The sequence below is a fragment of the Colossoma macropomum genome, unplaced genomic scaffold (assembly GCF_904425465.1).
Source record: "Colossoma macropomum unplaced genomic scaffold, Colossoma_macropomum, whole genome shotgun sequence".
Lineage (NCBI taxonomy): Eukaryota > Metazoa > Chordata > Actinopteri > Characiformes > Serrasalmidae > Colossoma > Colossoma macropomum.
Genome location: NW_023494786.1, coordinates 20,481,307 through 20,505,415, shown reverse-complemented (window position 1 = coordinate 20,505,415; position 24,109 = coordinate 20,481,307). Strand labels below are relative to the sequence as shown.

At 39.1% G+C, this 24,109-nt stretch overlaps 1 protein-coding gene across 1 annotated transcript in view; it reads left to right on the top strand.

Annotated features, from left to right (window-relative positions):
* gbe1b (glucan (1,4-alpha-), branching enzyme 1b) overlaps window positions 1-24,109 on the top strand; it is a 136,433-nt gene that overhangs the window by 97,306 nt on the left and 15,018 nt on the right. Inside the window, exons 14-15 of the mRNA XM_036563470.1 lie at window positions 2,087-2,217; window positions 17,543-17,660. Coding sequence (XP_036419363.1) covers window positions 2,087-2,217; window positions 17,543-17,660 — 249 coding nt within the window. The remainder of the gene's footprint in view (window positions 1-2,086; window positions 2,218-17,542; window positions 17,661-24,109) is intronic.

Genomic DNA, 24,109 nt, shown 5'->3' with positions numbered 1-24,109 from the left:
GATCTTCAGTGTGACCAAGACCAAGGAGATGGTGGTGGACTTCAGGAGGAAGAAGACCACAATCAGTCCCATTACCATCATGGGTCAGAACGTTGGGCTGGTAGACACCTACAAATATCTTGACAACAAACTGGACTGGAGGGCCAACACAGAGGCTGTGTACAGGAAGGGGATGAGCAGTCTCTACTTTCTGAGAAGGCTCAGGTCCTTTAATGTGTGCACCAAGATGCTGGCGATCTTCTACCAGTCTGTTGTTGCGGGTGCTGTCTTCTTTGCAGCAGTCTGCTGGGGAGGTGGCATCACTGGATGGTGGTGGTTGAAAGGAGGTCACTTAATAAACTCACTGCTATCCTAAACAATACATCACACCACCTCCATGACATTCTGGTTAGACAGCAGAGCACCTTCAGCAACAGACTCAGTCAGCTTCGCTTTAGCAAGGAACAGTACAGGAGGTCATTCGTACCAACAGCAATCGCACTGTGCATCTATCTATCTATCTATCTATCTATCTATCTATCTGTCTATCTATTTATCTATCTATCTATCTATTTGTCTCTCTTGTCATCACAAAGCAGTGTTTACTGCAGAAACCCACTAGCACCGTGCTGATTTCCTCTAGTACTCCATAAAATTTCATTTTATGTTGGCACCAAACTAAGTGTTTATTCACATTTTATGGCATTTATTCCAAGCTACAGGCATTCAAGTAACATATTCTTGGCATAACATATTCGTATGTTGTTCCATTACAGTAACTCATTTATTAAAGACTGTAAATGAAAGTCTGTGTTTAAATATTTTGGAAGAACCCTGTTAGGTAGCCAACTATCTGCTGATCTATTCAGCCTACTCTAGTGTGGACCAAATGTATTCCAGTCACAGAGAGCCTGTTAGCAGCATCCACAACTCTCCCAGTACTTTTAAACATGCACTTTTAACAAGTCAGTGTTAAAGATTCCTTACATCACTCCAATATTTTGGGTGTGTTATAGCCAATAACATCACAGCTGTTATTCAGTCATGGCGAATGCTATAGATCATCACATAGAGCTAATAGCATGAAGAACAGGCCATGGTGAGACTGAATAGGGGAGGGTGAAAGAATACTAGAATGACCCCCACACATCCTTTGAGACCCATAGTGTTGAGTTGTCTTCCCACAGTAGAAGGGTGGACTGAAACATCTGTGGATTTGTTCAGATCTGAAGCAAAAGTGGAGCCTGATTTTCTCCTCTCTCTCAAAGATGAAAGCTTTAAGTACTGTTTATCAGGTGGTGACAGTTTTGGTGGTCTACGAGTTCTCACACAGTTGTTAGGAGTCCCATTTTCTCTGTATCTTTCAATCATTTTTTGAACTCCAGATTTGGAAACTCCTGTTGCTCACTTATCTTCCTTTGACTTCCTTATGGAAGTGGCTTATTTCATATCTAATCTCCTCAGAAATATCTCATGAAAAATGAATAACTTGTACTCAATGGCTCTTTAGCTAGAAATTATATAAATGCACAGTAATGAACCGTTCCCCACTGGTCGTTTACACTACTGGGCATTTATTCATTGGGATATAGTTTAGGTTCAACTAAAGTGGAATGATGTTCTGCTTCTGTTTGCCGTCCTTGTCATGTGAATTACTGTGAAAAGTTCTATCCTGTCCATTTGGGTAATGCTTGCTGCACTTCTGGACTTGCAGAAGAAGCAGGAGACGAAGATGGAGGGCAGGATTGCAGGGGTAAACTCTTATAATAGCTCATTGTCTGTGAGGATTTCTTTCTATAGCAAGTCAATATTTCTACTAAATCCAGTATCAGTATCAGAATATTTTGTTAATGGCCCTGTTCGGTTTAGCTGATATAGAACGTTCATATAATGTGGAGTTTCTTTAAGCTTCTCCACTTGCACATCTCATTTACAAAAGATGCTATTTCAAGAATCATACACTGAGAGGTTCTTTAGGGAACCAAAAATGGCTCTTCTGTGGCATTGCTTTAAAGAACTCACTCTTATTTTTAAAGGTATACAGCCTTATTCCTGCTATACTTACCAGTTTGTCTGACATATGTTCTCTTTTCTCCTGTTTTCTCAGGCCTATGTCAGCACGAAGCATGAGGGTGACAAGGTGATCACTTTTGAGAGAGCTAACGTCATTTTCATCTTCAACTTCCACCCTACGAACAGTTATAGCAGCTACAGAGTGGGAGTGGGCCCACCAGGAAAGTATCCTTAAACCATCACCTGTTGCATTCGTTGAGTATTAGATTTCCTGGATACAGGAACCAGTACTGGGTACCAGTACTGGTTAAATGACTGTGTCCTGAGTGAACGTATGTGAACATATGTGTTTGTATAACACTATATGTGAAGACTACCTACAGAGGGCTTTAACACTTGCATTAGCACTGAATAATCTATTTAAAAAGCAGTAATTTAATATTTATGAAAAGCTTATATTGACATTCACAAAATTAGCTAATATATTTTATTACATAAATGACTTTGTGTTGGCATAAGGGCCCTTAAACTAAGCCTTTAAAAATGTCTCTATAGGTTTATGATAGTTGTCATAAAAGACTGACCTTCAGTAACGTGTTACTAACTAAATTAATGGACAACTCTTTCATTTTTCATTCTTTCATTCAACTCTTTCACAACATTGTTAAAAAGCATCATTTCCGGGTAATGGAACTTAGAAAGCTGAGGTCTCGTTATAATACCATGCATCAGTCCTCTGATCGGTTTTGATGCAAACTTAATTAGCTTAAGTAAAATAGTTATAGTTCAAGGTAATCTTTTTAGCACCAATTGTGACACTTGAAGGCTATCTGTGTAGGGACTTCATAACAAATGCATAAGCATTGAATAACAAATATAAAAAGCAGTACTTAATTATTTATGAACAGCTTATGTCAGTATTCCCGAGATGACGTAAGATATTTAATGAAGTAAATAACCTTAAACTAAAGCGTCAGATATTTGTTCCATTTATAACACTGTTAAGAATAACTTTCAAGGCAGAGGCCTAGTTAAGAAGACCATATATTGTATGACTTTAGTATCAGTTCACTTAAGGACTGTGTTTATAATGCTACATTACACCTATGTAAACATTTGATGACAGCTGACATGAATCTATATAAACATTTATACAGACGTATTCCAGTGCTTACTCTGATTTTGCTGTCTTTAAGGCTGCTTTTGCCAAAGTTGATGTCAAGTTAACATTGACAAAAGCTATTTGTTGTTGTCATTCAAAGCAGATTATCTTTTCACCTTTTAACAGATTATGCTGCATTCGTATAATGTCACTATTTTTGGCCAATGTTCACACACTGATAGCTTAACTAAACCCACAGGTACAACCAGATAAAACGAAATGCAAAAGGCTTACCTGATTTTAGACAATAAAGCTTGCTGTCTATACGTAGCCCAAAGAGTGGCTGGAGGGCTCCTTTGCGGTTTTCTTATGTTGACGCCGTAAGGAAAACTCCCCAATTGTAGATGCCACTATTAAAAGCTTGAACTTTGGACTTTGGAAGAGTTTGCCATGCCTTTTCTGTGTTCTGCCTGGGAGCTGTGTAGATTTGCATTTAGCCTGAGTGGCAGCGAGTCTCAGTGGCTTCCTTAGCTGTTTGAGCTTAAAAGAGATATGTGTGCTAGAAATGACATGGAGGAAATGCAAAGAGCATAGAGGCCACATTCAATAGCTGTGATTATGAGAGCGAGAAGAAAACGCACACAGTGGGAAATTCAGGGCTTTGCAGTGAGTTTGTATTCATGTGTGCGTGTATAAAGTTAAAACGTGCTGCCGTGAGCATGGTGACACTGCTCTGTGAAGGCGAGCAGGAGCAGAGGATCCAATTAGAGCAGAAGACAGATGAAAGTGCCACTCTGACTCGGAGGAGGTAAACAAGGCCGGCCCAGCGAGTCCAGAGTGCTTTTTCATTAAACCTCAGCCTTTCACACACACACATACACACAGAAATGCACACATACACGCAAACTTCTATTAGAGAGTGCCAGGGCGCAGAGCAAAGTCATGCAGTCTTGTGTCTTTGGATTGATTTCAGAAGTGCATGTGTAGGTGGAAAGGGCTGTCGCTGCTGCCATAAAAAGGAAGAGGGTGCTAGATAGATTGCATCTGCTGATATTGGCCATTTACAGAGAGCAAGAGTGGCTCAGAGAGACTTCGCAGCCCAGGTCTATGAACTGGATGGTAGTTTTGGAAGTGACTGAACTTTTGGAGTGTCTGCTGACAGCCTGAGCTTTGTGTATGACTCTGGATCCAACACTGCTAGCCTGCTTAAAGCTCTGGTGAGTAAAACAGGTTTCAAATCATTGATTGTTTATTGAAGTCTAAGAAAACATGATGAAACATTTTTTTTTGCCCTTGGAACATCAAATGTGAGATCTTCGGTATTCACGGAATGATTTTATTTTACTTGTGTGTAAAACCTTGACCTGATACCTTACCCGATACCTGGCTTCATGGTCATTTTTAGGTCAGTTTTACTTTCATGATTTTTAATAATAAGTTTTCAGCGCAAGATGCTAAGTTTTGAATTAGTTGTCTGTTATCAGTTTTGATTGCTTTGGAATTATCTGGATTTCTACATGAATGGCTCCTGTAGTGTGATCTGATCTTAATCTATGTCATAGTAATACATACAGGTGGTTTTATTTAAACAAAGTGCACACGGCCATTTTATAATGCCATGTCTTCATTGCACAATCAAGGTCATGGATGAATCAGTCAAGATCGTGAATAGAGCAGTCAAAGCTACAACTGGAATGTGAACCCCTGTATTTAACCAGAGGAACATGTTTATTTGAATTGACCTCACTGAGATGCTTTCTTCATGTGCTGTCTGTGAGACCAGAGCAGAGGTTAGGAGGTACTTTGGCCCATTCCTCTATACAAAACAGATTCAGTTCAAGTATAGTTTTGGGATGTCCAGCTTGAAAGCAGTTCATGGCAGTGTTCTGAGTTTACTTGTTAAAAATATGGATTTTTATCCATTTGGGTTGCTACACCTGTGCTACCTGTGTGAGCTGCACCTGTTTGTTGTATCATTTCTCATGTTACATGAACCAACATGACAATGTTTGTGATTTTAGATGACAAATAGATAACCTCACAGTCGGTTTTAGAATTCCCTGATAAAGCTTATTACAGACTGTCCAGGCCTTGATCACACTTAACGCAGTCTCATACCTTGACAGCTACTCCACAATGCTTCACTGGGCTGGGGTTTTGGTCTTGTTATACTTCTTGAATAATGTAATAAAAAAAAAAACACACAATCCTAAAGAGAATGTTGTTAAATGACTCTGTCTCCACTACACCGCATCTACTGTATATTTGTTTCTGTTCTTTGCTACTACAAAACAAGTGCGTCCACTGAGTACCAGTGTTGGATCAGTACTAGGTGTTCACCAGTTGTCTGATCAGTATCAATATCAGGAGAGAAAAAGTTGAATCAGTACAATCCTAGTTATTACGAGACGTAATTGGGTAGATTTACCAAACAATTCAAATTTCGCCTGAACTTTTGTCTACAGGACATTTTCCCAGGAGTGCCTTGGTGCAATTGAGTGGTCTCTAGCAAACCTCTGTGATAAGCTTCTGTTCTTCTGGTAGACTGGTGAACGCAGCCGTTACCAAGTGCAAGAGATGCCTGCAGCTGTCACCGTTTGGGTTCGGTTTTACTTGTTTCGGGATTCTACTTTGTGCTCTTGCTCTGACTTTTGTAGGGCACCTGCTCCTAGGAGAGCCTTGGTGTTGAATTTCATTATAAGCTGCCTGATGAAGGTGCAAGTCTTTGGAAATCCTTCAGTAACCATTGCCAGTCTTATGAACTTTGCTCGTGAGGCCCTCTGAAATCCCCTTTGATTGCCCCTTGCTGCACTTGAACAGAAATCTGTTGCAAAGAGCAGGTAACCAAAATTGTGTTTGTTTTTTATAATGCAGGGCAGGTCAAATCCATACCTGAATTGATTGAAGTGACTCCAATTACCCTCTTTGAAAGGGGTCATTATCCAAGACGTTCACATGCTTTTTCCATCAGTGACCTTGGCAGTTTAAACCATTTGTTCACGAAAGCTATGGCAGTTTAAAAATGTTGTATAAGATGTTTGTTAAATAGTACAGTCTGTATACTTATTATTATTGTTATTATTATTGTTATTATTTATTCATTTGTCTGGAAAATTTTGTGTTAAGCATGCAGCTTGATTCACGTTTATCTGTTTTTATTTGCTTGAGTTTATGTAGTTTTTTTTTTGTTCACTCCAGCCATAACAGGTAGAAAGTTTCTGGAAAACAGACGCAGCCAGCTGACTGTACCACCTCATATAACCCCTCTTGTGTAACTCCAGCAGGATGAGCACCATTCTTGGCTTTCAAACTTCCTCCATTCAGAAAAAAAGAAGTTTGAAAAGAAAAGAATGCGAGTGTTTCCCCTGAGTTAAGTGCTCCGCTATAAAGAGCAGCCATTAAAATTCTGTTGACATCAGCTTTTGACAGGCGCTCAGACCTTCTTTTTTTGTATTATTTTTCTTTCTTTCCCTCTTTCTCTTCCTCTGTCAATGGGTGCGTTCTTCAGGTGCTTCAATACATCCAGCTGATTGGAGACTTGTAATTCCCAGTTGGATATCGGCATGAAAGCACTAGCTGTCAAGACTGATGTGCTTTTGATAGGACAGCATGGCAGCAGGCTGCTGCGGCAGTGTCAGGTCATCCCTCTCTTATTATCTGTCAGGTACATTTACCTGCACGCCACTCCGAATAATTCAGCCATATCAGCAGCTCCTCCCTGAATATATAACAACCAGACCCTCGGGCAAAACATCAGCAACACGTCTCACAACAGCAAACAGTTGTCTGACTGTCTTATGAATAACAATGTAATCAATTTGATGAAAATCCACCACAGAGGCTTAAGAAGCATAAGAAAGGCTATAAGAGTCATGACATTGACTCTGTGACAGTTCATTAACCAGTACTGGGGAGGCTGTTTGTTGTATACATTACTGTACAAAAGTCAGAGAACACTGTTCATTTATTTCATTTCCAGTTTAAACAGCCATTAAGTACAAGTTATTCATTTTACAGTGATGTTTCTTAGGAGATTAGCTAATAAATAATCCACTTGCATAAGGAAGGGGAAAGTTTTCAAAACATAGTTTCAAAAATTATTAAAAGATCCAGAGAATATGAGACCCCTTACAACAGTGCAAGACCTGGTAGACCACCAAATCTGTCACTATCAACTAAACAGTGCTTAAAGCTTTAATTTTTGAGAGAAAGGAGAAAATCCACGCGTTTCTGTCCATCCTTCCACTGTGAGAAGACAATTTAACTCTGAATTACTGAGAAAAGTAATGAGTGGAAAATATGTTTGTTTGAAAAACTTAAAGCAAGTCTCCCAAAAAGAATGAAAACCGTAATAAAAGCAAAATGCGCTAAATATTGAAAAAATGACATTATATTTACTTGTTGAGACTTAAGTGTAATTTAGTGTTAAAAAATTTGCTCCTTTTTTTCTAATGTTGAAAAACAAACTTGTACTGGCCATTTTGAATGGAAATAAATGAAAAATGATCTTTGACTTTTGCACAAAGCTGTATAAGAGTGTGTGTATTGCTTTTACATAGATATATTTCATGTCTTTTGAGAAGCGAATACCTTAATAGTTACTGATGTAGCATTGTATGACATTTCATTACTTCAACCCAATGTAAAGCAAAGTAATTTTCATTTTAGAACCACATGCAAGTTCACTTATGTTCACTGAGGCAACTGAGCATCAATAACATACCTAAGAAATGGCAGACTGGAACAATATTCTTTGTCAGAATATGGCTATCCTTGCTATTTTGCTGATAGCTATGCTAGGTTGAGGTCATCATTTGAAGGATGAATGTAACTGATCAGATGAGGGGGATTTTAGTGGCTTTTCAGATGCTGTTGCACAGGGCTGGTAGTTATCACCAATCAGCTTCCCTTCCACTCCTTTCAGCAAGGAAATATCATCTTTATGGGATTCAAGATGGCTCAAACTCAAGGCCTGTCGTTACCTCTTCACTTAGGCTACCATTACTCATAATGCACCCAGTGGGAAATGTTCGGGACGTCAGCGTGACCTGCAGTTACCATCATGGGAAGCTTTTTTTTTCAGTTCTTCAGTGCTTCAGAATGGCCGTGCTCGCAGCCTCCTCCCTGGCTTTGCCCTAGCTCGCCAGAACAAATAGATTCTATTCCCGAGGTCCTCCCTTTCTTCAGTAAGCCTCCATTGATTGCAGTATTTCACAGGTGGCTCTGCATGGCCTGTCTGGCTGCAGAGCCGTGCATCTGTAAGTGCTAACAAAAACATAATTGCCAAAAGCCTTGAACTGCCAATTCTGAGCTGGAACACTACGGCTGTAGCACAGATGTGTTCATCAGTGAACACTGAAACATTTGAAATCTTGTTTTTAATTTATTTATTTTTTATGTGTTCCAGCTGAACGCACTCGCTCACATTGGCATACATACCATTGCAGGTGTTTTGGTCATGGAAGACATGGTGACGCAGCTGAGCTAATGGGAACGGGTGATATTGATCAATGCAAGATGCTTCATTTTCATGGACTCATATATCTCAAGGTTCTTATCTCTCTCTCTCGTGCTCTCTTCCTCACTCAGCACAGTTGTTTTCTTGGGTCTCAGCTGGCATGTCTGTATGAATCCACAGAGAGCAAAGCTGATGTTCTGCAAGCCAGCATTTTCCCTCTTCACGTCTGGCTCTCTCCTCTATAGCTGCAACATCAAATGCTCTTAACAGCCATCACTAATGCTGTTATCAGTCAAAGGAAGCTAAATCGGATATTTCTTGACTCTCTTTAAAAGGAGGCATAGACATTTATCACGTTCTTGCGGTCAACATGTTCTTGGACTCGACGTGTGAATGTGAATAATTTACATGTCTATCTCAGCAATAAAAGTACTAGTTTAGAATCATGTAATGCTTGATGATGTGTTTAGAAATACAGTCCTGTGCAAAAGTCAGAGACCACCCTTTCTTTATTTCTAATTTTCAGTCAAAACAGCCATTAAGTATAAGTCATTCATTTTCCAAGTGGTATTTCTGAAGAGAGAGAAGATAAACCATTTGCATAAGGAAGGGAAAAGGACAACAGAAAATAATTGGGGGAAAAAAACAGTTTCTAAAGCAAGATTTAAAAAAAATTATTTGATATAGAGACAGTGGGACTCACAACTGTCAAGATCTGGTGGACCACCAAAACTGTCACAATCGGATAAACAGTACTCAAAGCTTTCATCAGCAATTCTCCCAAAAGGTGGACACACTAAATGCTGTTATATGTAGTTTTCTGTGTAATTTTCTGTTACATGTTATTTTTTCTGATAAATGAATAATTTGTATTTAATACCTGATTTGTTTGGAAATTAAATAAATGAAAGGGTGGTCTCTGACTTTTGCGCAACGCTGCTTGTCAGAGATTGTAAAGCAGTTTTCCTCTTACCCTGTAGTTCATCGGCCAAGAAATATTTACTGTTGGAAGTTTGTTTCTTAATTTTTGCTCTGGAGCTATGGCTTATGTGGTCGGTTTATTAATAGTAGCTTATAGCCCACTAGTAAACATCATGCAAGTTGCATTCCAAAATCATCACAGACGTGCCTCAAACTGCATCTCAGACAAACAGCAGCTCAAAGATTTGCTTATGTAGTCAAATGTGATACTGTATAACATACTGTTATCTATTAAAAAATGGACAAAACTCATTGCATAGCTAAAAACACTAATAGCAGCTATTTTTAAGCCTGAATTAAAATGCTTTTTTTAAAGCCTTTTGATGCTGAATTTTATAAATAACAGTTTTCTATACGATTCTAGAAGTAACCTAACAATGCAGCTTGAAGCAAGTTTGTGATGATTTAGGTATACATGTTAAGGTACACTATATGGACAAAAGTATTGGGACACCTACACATTACATCTACAGTAGCTTTTATGACATCCCATTCTAAATCCATAAGCATTTATATGGAGTTGGTTCCCCCTTTGCAGCTATAACAGATTCCACTCTTCTGGGAAGCTTTCTACAACTTTTTGAAGTGTGTCTGTGGGAATTTTTGCCCATTTATCCAGAAGAGTATTTGTGAGGTCAGACACTGATGCTGGATGAGAGGGTCTGGCTCGCAATCTCCATTACAGTTCATCCCAAAGGTCTTTGATGTGGTTGAGGTCAGGGCTCTGTGCAGGTTAGTCAAGTTCTTCTACACCAAACTCATCCAACTATGCCTTTATGGACCTTGTGGACCTTGCTTTGTGCGCTGGGGCTCAGTCATGCTGGAACAGAAAAGGGGCTTCCCCAAACTGTTCCCACAAAGTTGTGAGCATACAGTTGTCCAAATGTCTTGGTCTGCTGAAGCACTAAGATTTCCCTTCACTGGACCTAAAACAACCCCATAGCATTATCCCTCCTCCACCTAACTTTACAGTTGGCACAATGCAGTCAGGCAGGTAACGTTCTCCTGGTATTCACCAAACCCAGACTCGTCCATCAGACTGGAGGACAGAGAAGTATGATTAGTCACTCCACAGAATACCAGAGTTCAGTGGCGGTGTGCTTTACACCACTCCTTTTGACGCTTGCCATTGTGCTTGTAAGGCTTGCATGTAGCTGCTCAGCCATGGAAACCCATGCCTTGAGGCTCCTGGTGCAGTTTTTGTGCTGAAGTTAATGCCAGAGGAGGTTTGGAACTGCAGTTATAGATTCAGCACAGCGTGGGTGACTTTTATGCACTATGCATCTCAGCACTTGGCGACCTGCTCTATAACTTTACATGGTCTGTCTTGTCATGGCTGAGTTGCTGTGGTTCCTAAACACTTTTCCACTACTCAATAATACCACTCACAGCTGATTGTGGAATTTTGCAAACTGACTTTTGCAGCGTCCTATTACAGTACCATACTTGAATTCACTGAGCTCTTTAGAACGACCCATTCTTTCACAAATGTTTGTAAAGTCAGACTGCATGGTTAGGTGCTTGATTTTACACACCTGTGGTAATGAGACTGAATGAAACACCTGAATTTAACAATTAAGAGGTTTGTCCCAATACTTTTGTCCATATATTGTATATGCTTCCATTGCTGGTTAGCTACATTAGCCTGGTTGCTCCAGCACAAAACTAAAGCAGCTGAAGAACTACACGTGGGCTAAGGGGAAAACTGTGTAAAACTGAACTACTACTTCTGTAGGGTTTTAAGATTCGGTCCCAGATGCCTGTAATGTTTGTTCAGTGACACTGTTTAGTGAGTAGTATTATAACATTTTATATGAATTCACAGAAAGTTCAAAATAGATTTCATCCTTTAAGGGCACACTCTGTAGAAGCACTTCTTAGCTGTGCGGCAGAACGCTCTACAGAAATGATTTCAAGTTCAAGTCCCGGCGGCATCATGTTCCTTCTGTGGTCAGGGGGACCTTGGGGGTGCGTCTGTGAGGGGATTTAAGGATGAGGATGAATAATCAGGGATTTTTAAAGCTGTGAGCACCAACTTCAGCACTGATTTCCCTAAAATACCAAAGAAGGGTGAAAAATTCATAGAGCTCTGAATGCCCTGACCAACAGCCAGTGAGGCAACACAAAGATAAGAGTATAGAGGCTCTGAATAATTTGTTATTAAGAAATATTTCACTCAAAGCCCATAATGTCCTAAAGTGAATAACCACAAAGCTACATTTGAAGAATTTAGCCAAATGACACTAAGCACTGTGCGGATATTAAATAAAGAAACTCTTAAACTGTAAGGGCTTGTATGAGGACTTGTGCATTAACCAAATAACATTGATGTTAAAATCTTTGTCATATCTCCAGCATTTCAACCTTTAATAATTTAATGAAATATGCCTTTTCGTAATTCTGAACCATTTGCTATTGGTCATTTATCCTAAAATATTTTTTTTCTTCATGAACTTGGCATCTTTGCATTGCAATTCTTAGTAGTTACTAGACACATACCAGTTCTAAAGTAATTTGACATACTGCAATATTAAACATGCACAATAATATTTCACTGGAGTTTTTTAGACATGCAGGGCAGCTCTGCTTTCACAAGCTCCTGCCATACCAGCATGCTCTGATCATGTGATAGTCCTTTCTCTAATTCAGACATGTCAAACTGGAGACCTTCTGGGTCAAAGTGCTGCAGAGATTACCCTTGTTTACCCTTATCTAACGCTCTGAATTCAGTTCATGAAGGCCTTGTCAGTTAGCTGATGAGCCGAATCAGGTGTATTTATTGAGACATTGGGCTGAAGTCTGCAGCGTTTTGGCCCACGAGGACTGGAGCCTGACACATGTGCTCTAAGTGGAGCTTGTAGAAAGCATGGAGAAAAACCATACCGAACTTAACCTTCTTTGAGAACTTAGTTTTATTTAACAAGCATCTTGGCTGCTGATGAGCTAACAGTTGCCTTCCATTATATAACTTTTAAGCCACATTATCTAATATCACTGGCTGTGGTTCTGTTCCTGGTTTAATGTCGTTAGTAACATCAGAAAGAATGGAGTGCTGTGGCACTCTGAGAACCTGATCAGTGCTGGGAGTCTGAGAGCAGTTTTCTTTTGATTATTACTTGTCAGCGTTTGCATGTTTATGGGTCGTCTGTCTTTCGTATTCTCTCTAATTGCTGTCTTGCTTTTACATACGTGTCAATCAGATTTGTTCATCTGCCCCCTAAGAAGTGCATCCTGTTTCTTTTTGAGAATGAGATATGGTGTGCCTCGCATTTGAAATGGTACTGCCGTTCAGTTACATAGATGGATAGCCTACACTCTTAGCAAAAAGTGTTCTATATAGTACCAAAAAAAGGTTCTTCGGTTTGTAACAATAGTGGAACCCTTTTTGGTGCTATATAGAACTGTTTTCAAAAAGGTTCTATACAGCACCATCTACAGCAAATTTTCCATCAGTCTAAAGAAACCTTTCACAATGCAAAGAACCCTTTGATCATGCAAAGGATTTTTTGAGTGTTCATGGTTCTATATAGAACCATTTTTTCTACTAAAGAACCCTTGAAGAACCTTCTTTTTTAAGAGTGCACTAGCTACAGTAACAGCAAAGAGAAACAGATCATAAAATCTAAGGAATTGGATTGGTCCTTTTTTAATGATTATTTTAAATATTGCAAATGTGTACAGCTGTTTTAAAAAATTATATTCAGAATGTACTTCATGATGACAAAATTATAATATGAACCTTGATAAAAGGATAAAAGGTTAGTTATCATGAGGGGTGTGTGTGTGTGTGTGTGTGTGTGTGTGTGTGTGTATATATATATATATATATATATATATATATATATATATATATATATATATATATATATATATATATACAGGGCACATGCATAGTAGTTTCTATGTTGATAATAATAATAGTTCATAGTCGATCCTATAATAATAGCAACAATATTTTCATAAGTTATGGTTACTGTAATGATAATGCATCTCAATAACTCAGTAACTCAACAACTGAAAACAAAGTCTAGGATTTAAGGGGTTAACAGTGAATTAACTGTAAAATGTTCTGGTGATTTGGGAAGCTTAAACTCCGCTCTGGCAGCAGACTACACTGTATGAGATGTAACAGCTTGCAGAAGTACTGGAGCATGCCCTGTGCCATATTGTTATTCATGGTGATATTTGAGTGAACAAATCAAATGAAGTACCAAATTATTTATTCCAGAAAAAGAGCAGTCTAGCATATTGGATTGTTCCTCCCTCTCTCTCTCTCTCTCTCTCTCTCTCTCTCTCTCTCTCTCTCTCTCTCTCTCTCTGTCTCTCTCTCTCGCTCTCTCTCTGACAATAAGCCCAAAATATCCAAACAAAGGATGTTTGCTCTGTCAGTAAGAGAATTCAGTGCAAACAGGAGCTTGATGGGAATGGAAGGGTGTTTTTTCTCTTTCTCTCTCTCTCTCTCTCTCTCTCTCTCTCTCTGTCTCTTGTCCTTCGCTGAAACAATGCACAGAGCAACACTTCGCTTTTAATCATTGCTATCAAAGCCGACAAGCAGGCAGTAAAAGGCGAGCGCTCTCCAGCTCCGGGGCAGAGTGGGAGAGAGGCTTTTTGAGGATCACACCAAGACCCCTGCGCTCGCCCATGGGGAAAGGAGGTGATTATTCAAGCAGCCAATTAGACGCCTGTCTGCGTGTTTGTTACAATGCACAACTGTTTAAACCTCTGAGAGACAGAGGTAAACAGGGGGGAGAAATAAGGCGAGAAACAGAGACTCATCAGAGCGCAGCAGATGCCCTTTTTCCCTCTGCGAGTCACAGGAATAGAGTTCTTTTCTCATGACGCACAAATGTACCTGATCTAGTCATATGAAAGCACATATTGGCCCTGTTACTTAAAGGGCCCATATAATGAAAACACATGTAACAAGTAGGAGTTTAATGTGTGTATGTAAACACACTATTCACCGCCAAGTCCTTACATTCCATGTGTGAAAACTAAGCAAATATAGTACATTTTAAATGTTTGTTTTTGTGATGTCATTAAAAAAGGTGCATCCTCATATATTTGCCTGTTCAGCCTACAGCAGTTTAGCCTCACCCATTCATGTTGGAAGTTATAAGTAGTGTTTCAGCCAGAACTGCTTTTTGAACAAGGCACTTTCCAGGGTGGCCAATAAGAATAGAGCACATTTGCGTAGGTCAGGCACAGTAACAAAAACAGCTAAAAGCAGGGGTCAGCAACCCAAATGTTGAGATAAGCCATTTTGTCCTTTCAACAAAAGTCAAACCACCCTGAGAGCTACAACATTTTATACTCATTTTATTGAAGTAAAATTTTAAATGTAATATGTAAATATGTCTCAGTATGTGCTAATGTACTAGTATTAGACTTACTTTGTACTTTGAAGCTTTAGCTCAAATATAGCCACATTTCTTGCATCTCTGGCAGGTAACTTTTCCTCAAAAATAGAATAGTTTCTTGTAAAATGTCTCTCAACATTCGATTTTTGTACATGGCTGTAGTCATCTTCTTATTCACCAGCTTCTTGTTTGAATTTTCCCATTCCACCTTAAATGGTGTCTGAGACGCCAGAATGTAACTGCTGCACAATTTAAGCTGGAACGGGACAATTCGAACAAGAAGCTGGCGAACGAAAGGCTGACTTAAGCTTTGCGACTTTTTTAGTGTTTGACAGTTTCTTAATTCAGATACGCATCAGGAAACCAGCTGGAGTACTTGTAAATGCAAATAAGTCCATTCGTCTCCAAATTACCAATGTTCATCTTAAATCTTTCTCTTTACCTTTTCGTTAGCTACTAGTTAGGCGAGACTGTTATCCATGTTGCTGTGTGCTGTGTGTGTGCCAACCTTCAGGGCTAAAGGGTGAATAAGCAGTAATAGGCTACATTAACTCCGTTTAAGACCATTTATTGTTGAGATTGTGTTAGAACGATTTGCAGAGCTTTATTGTACTGCACAGGAAAACAATGTTATTTTTACCTAAAAATCTAATTCTGCTGTGGAGCCACAACAGGACAGTGAAAAAGCCGAACGTGGCTCTGGAGCCACATGTTGCCGACCCCCAGCCTAAAAGATAATGAGGTTGGAAAATGATTATGTAAAGTTGGACAGCGTCTGATATATAAAACCACAAAACACAAACGTCACAAATGGGCCTCCGGGAAAATAAATAAATCAAAAGTAGGATACAGGCTCTTTAATTTAGACATGATTGCCAACATTGACAGCACTAGATCATATTAAATTATGAGTAGGCAGCTTGTGGTGTTAAAAATGGAGCAAAAGAACAGATTAGACCAGAACTGCTGCATCGTGTTCTCAAGCACATCAACTGTTTTTCCAAATAATTAGGCCTATGATTTATAATTTAATATCTAACACGTCAGCTTTATTCAGCATTATCTCTGCATAGCTTTGAAACTTAGACGGCTTGTCTAGTGTTGCCAGCTTTGACGTGGAAAAACTCAGTTCTTTCAGTTCCGACTTCAATGCTGGAGAAAGTTCTCCAGAACATCAAGTGATTTCCCAATGAAACTGATTTCCAGTTTTCTCCACGGCATCACGGCTTTATTCTTTCATAGTCTTATTTTTCTGTGTCTAAGATTTTTTTTTTTTATTCCGGTCATGAGTCTGGGCAATTACTTTTTTTAATATTTAATTTAGTCAGTGTAGCACAGACAGATTGTGTATGTGTGTTTGGTGTTGTTTGAAACAGTTTTTGATGGAATACATTATTAATATATTGAAATGGATAAATAATTCTGCCTGGAATTGGCTGTGTGGTGTCTCATCGGTTTTGGTGTGCATGTTTATGTGTCGTGTGTGTGTGTGTGTGCGTGTGTGTGTGGTTGCCTCCCAGGAGTTCTGCACAATCACAGCTGCTGATATGCTGTACAGCACTACTGCATTCTGAAGAGAATGATGACTTCTCCTGAGAGTGGACAATTAATGCACTTCTAGAGAGTTCCAAAACAAAGGCTCTTCGTTTTTAGTTTATTTTTAAGCTCTAAATGTCTTTTTTCATGTGTCATTCATTCACCCTTAATGTGTAACCTTGAACTTGATCTCGCAGCAGTGTTTTGGGAAATGATGGAGAGAACTGCTTTAGAAAAGGAAAATCCTATGGATTTTCAGTGCACATGCAGGCACAGTGAGTACTTACTTGGACTTTAATAATGTAGCATCCTGTAAAGTACCAGAGGGGAACCTTCAGGGCCTTCTAGTCCTTCAGAGAAGGCCTAATGATTTCTGTGAATGAAAACAAAATACATGTCTGTAACTTTTAGTCTGTTTTCTTAATATATGCATCATGCTTGTTGCATTTAAACTCTACAAGTGCTGTAGTAATACTCCTATTTCATTGTTAAGGTTTGGCTAGAAATAAAAGGGTTAAATTCTTGGAACATCCAATGGAAAATTTTCGAATCAGGATTTTTTTCTTTGCTGTATCTACGTAGACACAGAAATGCAGGCTCTTTAATTGCTTAGCATTTCAGGAGCTGAACTGAAGGCCTGAGGAACTGTGGGTTCATGTTTTGATTTCCAAAGGGTGGGATTAATTTCATGAGGGAAAATGTCACTCAGGGCCTTCCTAGATATTTCACTGACTGCAAGTATGAGAGGTAACCTGACCAGTGAGTTCCAGGGCTCTTTACTGAGTCACTGTAACTCTGCTGCAAGATAAATTAAAACTGTTACATGCTCTGAATAAAACATAAATGTCTTTGACACACTTTAGATGTCCATGATTAGTCTAGAAGGCCAAAATATGTTGAATCACCATTAACTTGGTGATAATAAATTCCATGAGCATCATGAGGTGTTTGTTTGTTTGTTTTTGACATTGATGTTCCAAACTGAAGGCCTAGTTCTTACAGCGACAGTTTGCTACTGAGTAATGTAGCAGCTCATTGTAATGTAATGCCTCACTTTTTGCGTTCTCTCTCTAAGCTTTTACACTTGAGTTCCTTAACCCAGCTCTGCTGCAGATACAAAATCAAGCTGGACTCTGATGAGGTTCAGTATGGAGGCCATGGCAGACTGGACCACAACGCAGAATTCTTCACTGAGCCTGTGCCTTTCAATGACCGGCCCAACTCGATGCAGGTACAAAACATCCCACAATTGCATCTCTAATAAAATCTTTTCATCTCAAATCACGTCAGATTATATGAATTATATGTACCTTACTAAAATGCCAGAACAACATGACAGGTTAAATGTTTAACATGGGTAAACTCTTGTCTCTAGACTTTCCCAGTGTTTATAGTTCATTATAGGAATGTGCATTCCTGCAATTTGTGATATTCGAGTATTGGTAAGAGATAATGTTGGTTAACTGTGAAGGTTAATGAAGGCTACCTAAGTAACATCATCTAGAGTAGTTAGCCTTGTTAGCCAAAAAGCTGTGCCAGAACCAGTCAAGCTATCTCTTGCTATGTTCATGAACTGCAAAGTTTCTGACGTCCAAGTGGGAAAAATTCATTTAAAATTGCCTCTCCAACTTGTGCTTCCCACTCAGAAAGTCAGTTTCTCAAGAGCTCCAACTTCTCTGAGATGCAATTCTCTTACTTCACTATGATGTGGCAGCAGCCTTAGAATAAGAAGTAATAATAACTACTTGTGCATTATATTTCTGACTATGTGGGAATAGTTGAATAATCTGAAGTTGAAGTCAGACTGTGCAGGATTTTTGACCAAAGTGCATGTATCTAATTTTTGGCCCCATATTAATGGCAAATTGCTGCAGCCTGTGTCCATGTTAAAAATAAATGAAGAACTAACCAAACCACTTTCTTATCCAGTGTAAAAGCTTCTAAAGAACTTCAAAAATTCAGAGTTCCCAGTTTTCGTGAACGTAGCATCTGCCTTCACTGTCAAATCTTTAACAATGCACCCTTAGCAGCACAGTCTCTTAGACTTGTGTTCCAGAGTATCAAAGTGTAGTGTTATATACAATTTAGTCACAAATACAAGGAAAAATCAACACTTTTCACTGCCTTGTTTAAACAAAACAGTGTAAAATTGCCATTTCACTGAATTATTAGCCTGTACATTTTCTCTGTCTTCTTGTGATGGAATGTAACGAACACTTGAGTATTCAAATACTGGCACCTCAAATGGTTAACTAAATACGCAAATCAGGGGTGTAGCACCAAACTTTGGGCTCCAGTTATAGTAATGTGCTCAGGCCCCCCACATCCCTTCTCCAAAGAAAATAAAGGAAAGGAAAAAAATGTGATATATCTATTATGTTGCATTTCTTTGTGAGGTTGGTTTGTTGTGCATTTAAGAGTTAAACAGCTGACAGTAAGGAAAATATGCTTTGAATCATCAATCTTGCTGTACTTTAATAAGGATTAGACTTAAACTTGGGTTAGGGTTGTTCAAGGCAATCAGTGTAATAAGAGGGAAATTCAAAAGGAAAAAATGTAAATATAATTACTGTCATTGTCACTGAAACTGCTTAACAAATGGTTTATTGGTTGGCACATATTAGCTACCTACTTTGGTGAGCTCACCTTGTCTCATGTCTTCAGCTGCATCAGAAAAGGAAGAGGTGCTGCTTTCTCTCTCTCAGTGACTGTCTCTGGAACAAACACCGTGCTGCTGGGCTGAGGCTAACCTCGCTTGAATATGATCACAGAAAGACTGTTTAAAAAAAGCTTACTTGCTGCATTGAGTCAAGTCCTGTGCCTCTTTATCAGCCATTTTTGCTTTGTCAAGGAAACAACAGTAGATAAGCAGAACTTATCATGGAAGATGCACTTGTGTGTTGTGTATTTCTGTAACAACATAGTATCAAAATTAGAAACCAAAATCAATTTATTTCCAAGACTTTTGGAGGGCCCCCTGTCCGGAAAGGGCCATGGCATGTCAGATCCATCATTACCCATGGTCCTATGCCCCTGACTCAAATACCTGCCCATGCCACTCGTTGATTAATGCTTTAAAAGAAGCTAATCGCTGGATATGGGACTAAACTGGAAAAACTCACTGGACATCAGACACTGGCTTGCCTTTGGGGACTGAGATAGTTGGAAGTGCTTAATGTCATTTCATCAGCTGCCCTCACATGGCTGTGCAGATTACAAATGAGTATTCCAATGGCTTCTTCAGAATATTGAACTGTAATGCATTTTTTTGTCCAATTTCTCTCTACCTGTTTAGCATGCTAGCTTTGTCTTCTGAGTTATGAACCTAAGATTATTCATTCTTTCTTTTAGCAGGCATACCCAGGCAATTATATTAATTGTATGCCTATTTGAGGACACATAGACTTCTGAGGTGACATGAATATGGAGTTGTGTGCTTTAGTGCATGACATTGATCCAGTTTGCCAACTTGTTGTATATGCAAATTGGCTCAACATTATGCACTAAATCCACACAAGTCACCACCATCAACTGAAAAGGCAGTGATAAAGGCAGGAAATAAAATTTTATGCGAAAGCGAGCCTTTTAAGAATCTTATTTTAAGGCCTTGTCTGTAATAAAGCCCTTATCACAACAGTAATATATGGGAATCAAGTCTAACACTGTCTGAAGAAAGTCATAGCTCAGCTAATCTGATTCATATTCCTCTATCACATAAAGGAGACACACTCTCTCTCACTCTCTCTCACTCTCTCTCACTCTCACACTCTCTCACACTCTCTCACACTCTCTCTCTCTCTCTCTCTATCTCACTCTCTCATTCTCTCTCTCTATATATCCCTAGGTTGGGAGCTTTTTTACATTGTGTATTTTATTTCCAGGGGCCTGATTGAAATTAAGTGCATAGCGTGAAATTTAAACCCCTCATTTCCAGTCTGTGGCTTTTGACGCACGGCCCCTCTGTCTCTCCCCATTCGCAAGGCCTCTTCCTTTTTTTCTCCTCGTCTCTTCTCTTCTCCTCTTTTAACCTTGGGGCCTGCAAAAGCTTTAGATGGAGCTATAAAAAAGTGCAAACTATTCCACTTTGCTGACTTTTAAGAGGGCCAAGCCGTTTATGGTGTTTTTTCTGTGCGTAAGCATTAGAGAGCCTGGCTCAAGTAAGTGGCTGTGCAGGAGAGAAGAGAAGCATAATTGACGTTTGCTTGTTTGTTAGAATTTAGTTATGTGCTAGCCAGAGGAATTCCTGGTGCATGCTGGGAGCTGACATATTGAATGAGAAACATTAGTTGTGCAGATGCTGTGATTGACAGGATATCAACATAGTTTACTTCTTTTGGTGTGTCTTTGCCGTCGCCTTGCAGTGTGAAGTATCCCAAGGCGATGTACAGTTTACTTTTGATATTATTTTGAGATGTCTCATCGAGTGTATCTTTCTTAACAAGCAACTTTCAAAACGGAGCATATGACAATAAATAGGGTTAAAAGCATGGAACAAAAAACAAAAGCCCTGGGCGCCACGTAGGTTATACATTCAGTAAGTCAATGAACAGAACGTCCAAGGCTCAAATGTCTAAAACAGAACTCTTATTGTTTGTTATCAGATATTTGTGTAGTAGTAACAGTTGATATTTGAGCTACTCTCAGGCATCTTGCAAACCTGCATTATTTATGAACTGGGTTATTTTCATGCTATTAAACTTCTAAAACTTTATAGTGAACAAAGCAGACTGTGAAGAAGACCTCTGGGGCTCCACCAAGACGAGAGCTTAAAGTCTTTGAGAAAAATAGAAGCCAAACTCCAAGCTAATGTACAGTTCAGTTCATAAGTAGTTAGACAACAGTTTTATTGTTTGGAATCTCTACTCCAGCACACTGAATTTGGAACGAAAGAGTGATTACGACTGTGAAATAGTTTCATTGATTGAAGAGTTTTTCCACCCACAATGGGTAAAGTTCCTTAATACAGCACTGTGTGAAAGTCAGGGATCATTCATTCATTTATTTTAGTGTTGATGTAAGATAGTCCATTTGCATAAGTAGGAGAAAGTTAAAGGAAAGTAAGTGAAAACACAGCAGTTTCGAAAACAGGAGTTTAAAAAAAATCTTAAAAGATACAGAGATAATGGGACTCCTAACAACCTTGAGCTGGTAGACCATCAGATAAACAGAACCTAAAGCTTCTCTTTAAGCTCCACTCCTGCTTCAGTTCTGAGAAAATCCACAGGTGTTTCTGTCCATCCTTCCACTGTGAGAAGAGAAATACTAAGGGTCTAAAAGAAAGTGTAGCTGTCAAGAAGCTGTTACTGACAGACAGAAATAGACAAATGGAAGAAAAGCGTTCACACACTAAACACTGAAAACGTTTAGCTGTTATATAGTTCTTGAGGCTTCTGTGTAATTTTCCAGTAAGTATATATTTTCTGCAATTTTCTCATGCTAAAAATAGATCATTTGTACTCAGTAGCTGTTTTGACTGGAAATTAAATGGATAAAGTCTGGTCTCTGACTTTTGCACAGTACTATATATATATATATATATATATTTATATATATATATATATTATATATATATATATATTTAAATGTTTACTGACAAAGGGTCCATAACTAACTGGACAGTTTAACATATTGAACACCATCTTGAGTAAAGCTTTTCTCTTTAGTACTGGGATCTTTTTGTTTTTAAGGACTGCTTGATTCTGGTTATCATTGGTCTAACTAGCTGTTTCAGTTCATGCTTTTTGCCCTCATTCTTGCGTTCAGTGTGTTTATTAATGCTTAATGGGGTTGTAAATATGCATCATTGCCGATATTCATAAGCAATGTCAAAGTCACATGTCAAAGTCTTTTGTTTCTGATATGCATAGTATGTTAGGGACATTTGTGTATTGAAATTCGATGCTCAGGTAGTTGCTAAGATATTAACAGTGAAAATGAATAATCATGATCACAAAGGATCTGGAAGCAAGTCCTTAATGTGACAACTAACTACCAGGGTGGAGAACACTGCACTGTATCTCCAAAAGCATGTGGACACCTCACCATCACACTTATTAGAGCTTTTTGAACATCCTGTTTTAAAACCATGGGCATTAGTATGAAGCTGAGAGTTGAGGTCAGGGTTCTGTGTAGGCCACTGGAGTTCCTTCACACCAACCTCTTCAAACCGTGTCCTTTATGGACCTCACTTTGTGCACAGGGGCACGATCATGCTGGAACAAGAAAGTCTTCCCCAAACTGTTGCCACGAAGTTGAAAGCATATAATTGTCTGAAATGTCTTTGTATGTTGTAGAATTAACATTACTCTTTACTGGAACTAAGGGGTCTAGACCAAACCTTGAAAAACAGCCCCAAACCAAACCTGTCCTCTACCAAACACAACTATTGGCACTATGTATTCTGACAGGTAGTGTTCTCCTGCCTTCAACCAAACCCAAATTCATCCATCAGACTGCCAGATAGTAAAGCATGATTAATCACTCCAGAGAACACATTTCCACTGCCTCAGAGTCCAGTGGAGGTGTGCTTCACACCACTCCAGCTGACGCTTGGCAGTGCCCATAGTGATCTTAGGCGTCAAAGGCGGCAAAGGACGCCATGAAATGGTGTTGCCTCCATAGACCGTTTGGAGCTCTCTAGTGAAAGATGCAACAGAGGTTTTTTCACACTTGGCGTCCTCACTGTGAATTTGCGTGGTCTTCTGCTTTGTGGCTTAGCTGTTGTTGCTCCTAGGCGCTTCCATTTCACAGTAATAGCGCTTATAGTTGACTGGGGCAGATCTAGCAGGGCAGAAAGGTAGTTTCCTATAAAAGTGACGTTTAAAGTCTCTGAGCTCTTTATCGTTAGTAGACAATGCCAGTGTTTGTCTGTTGAAATTGCATGGCTATATGCTTGATTTTATACACTTGTTAGCAATAGGTGTGGCTGAAACACCTGAACTTAATAATTAAAATGAGTGTCTACATACTTTTGACCATATAGTGTATTTTTCGTGATCACTTGCTAGAAAGTCAACAGTGTTATTGTGTTATCGTACAAAAATACCTCTCTACTCATATTCAGAGTAATCATAGTGTTTATACTTGAAACTGATAGTGTCACCCAAGCCTGGAATGGTCAATACTTATTGATCTGCAGTGTAAGCTAGATATAGCACATCTTCAGATGCCCTTGCCACTAATGTACCATTGCATTTTACAATCTCGCTTTATTTTAGTTCCACTGGAAAAAAAATAAAACAGAGTTCCCGAAACAATGGCATAATTAGCTCAGAGCTTCCTGAGATCGTGATGAGCATAATATGTTGCAACATTTTCAGTGGTGTGGTCTTGCAGTTAGAAGTTGTAGCTGCAGCACTTCCTAACTGGGAATTTAATATGCTGATATGTTCAAAGCACAGCTTTTATGACCCTGCTAAGATTAAAGCGCTTTAATTGTCAGATTATTTGAAACAGGAAAAATTGGATGTTTCCTAATGCTGAACTTATTTGGCGAGAATCTGCTCAGTAAATGTTTGACCGCGTTCTTGCACTCACGTGAGGTGCATTAGGCCATGACTCAGTCTGCTCAGGCTGCAGGTCTTCTTTTATCTCGGCTGCAATTCTCAACTGTATTAAGACAGCTTTCATCAGTTAACCCCCCGCCGAATTATGCATTCTCTTTTTTCTTTCTTCCCAACT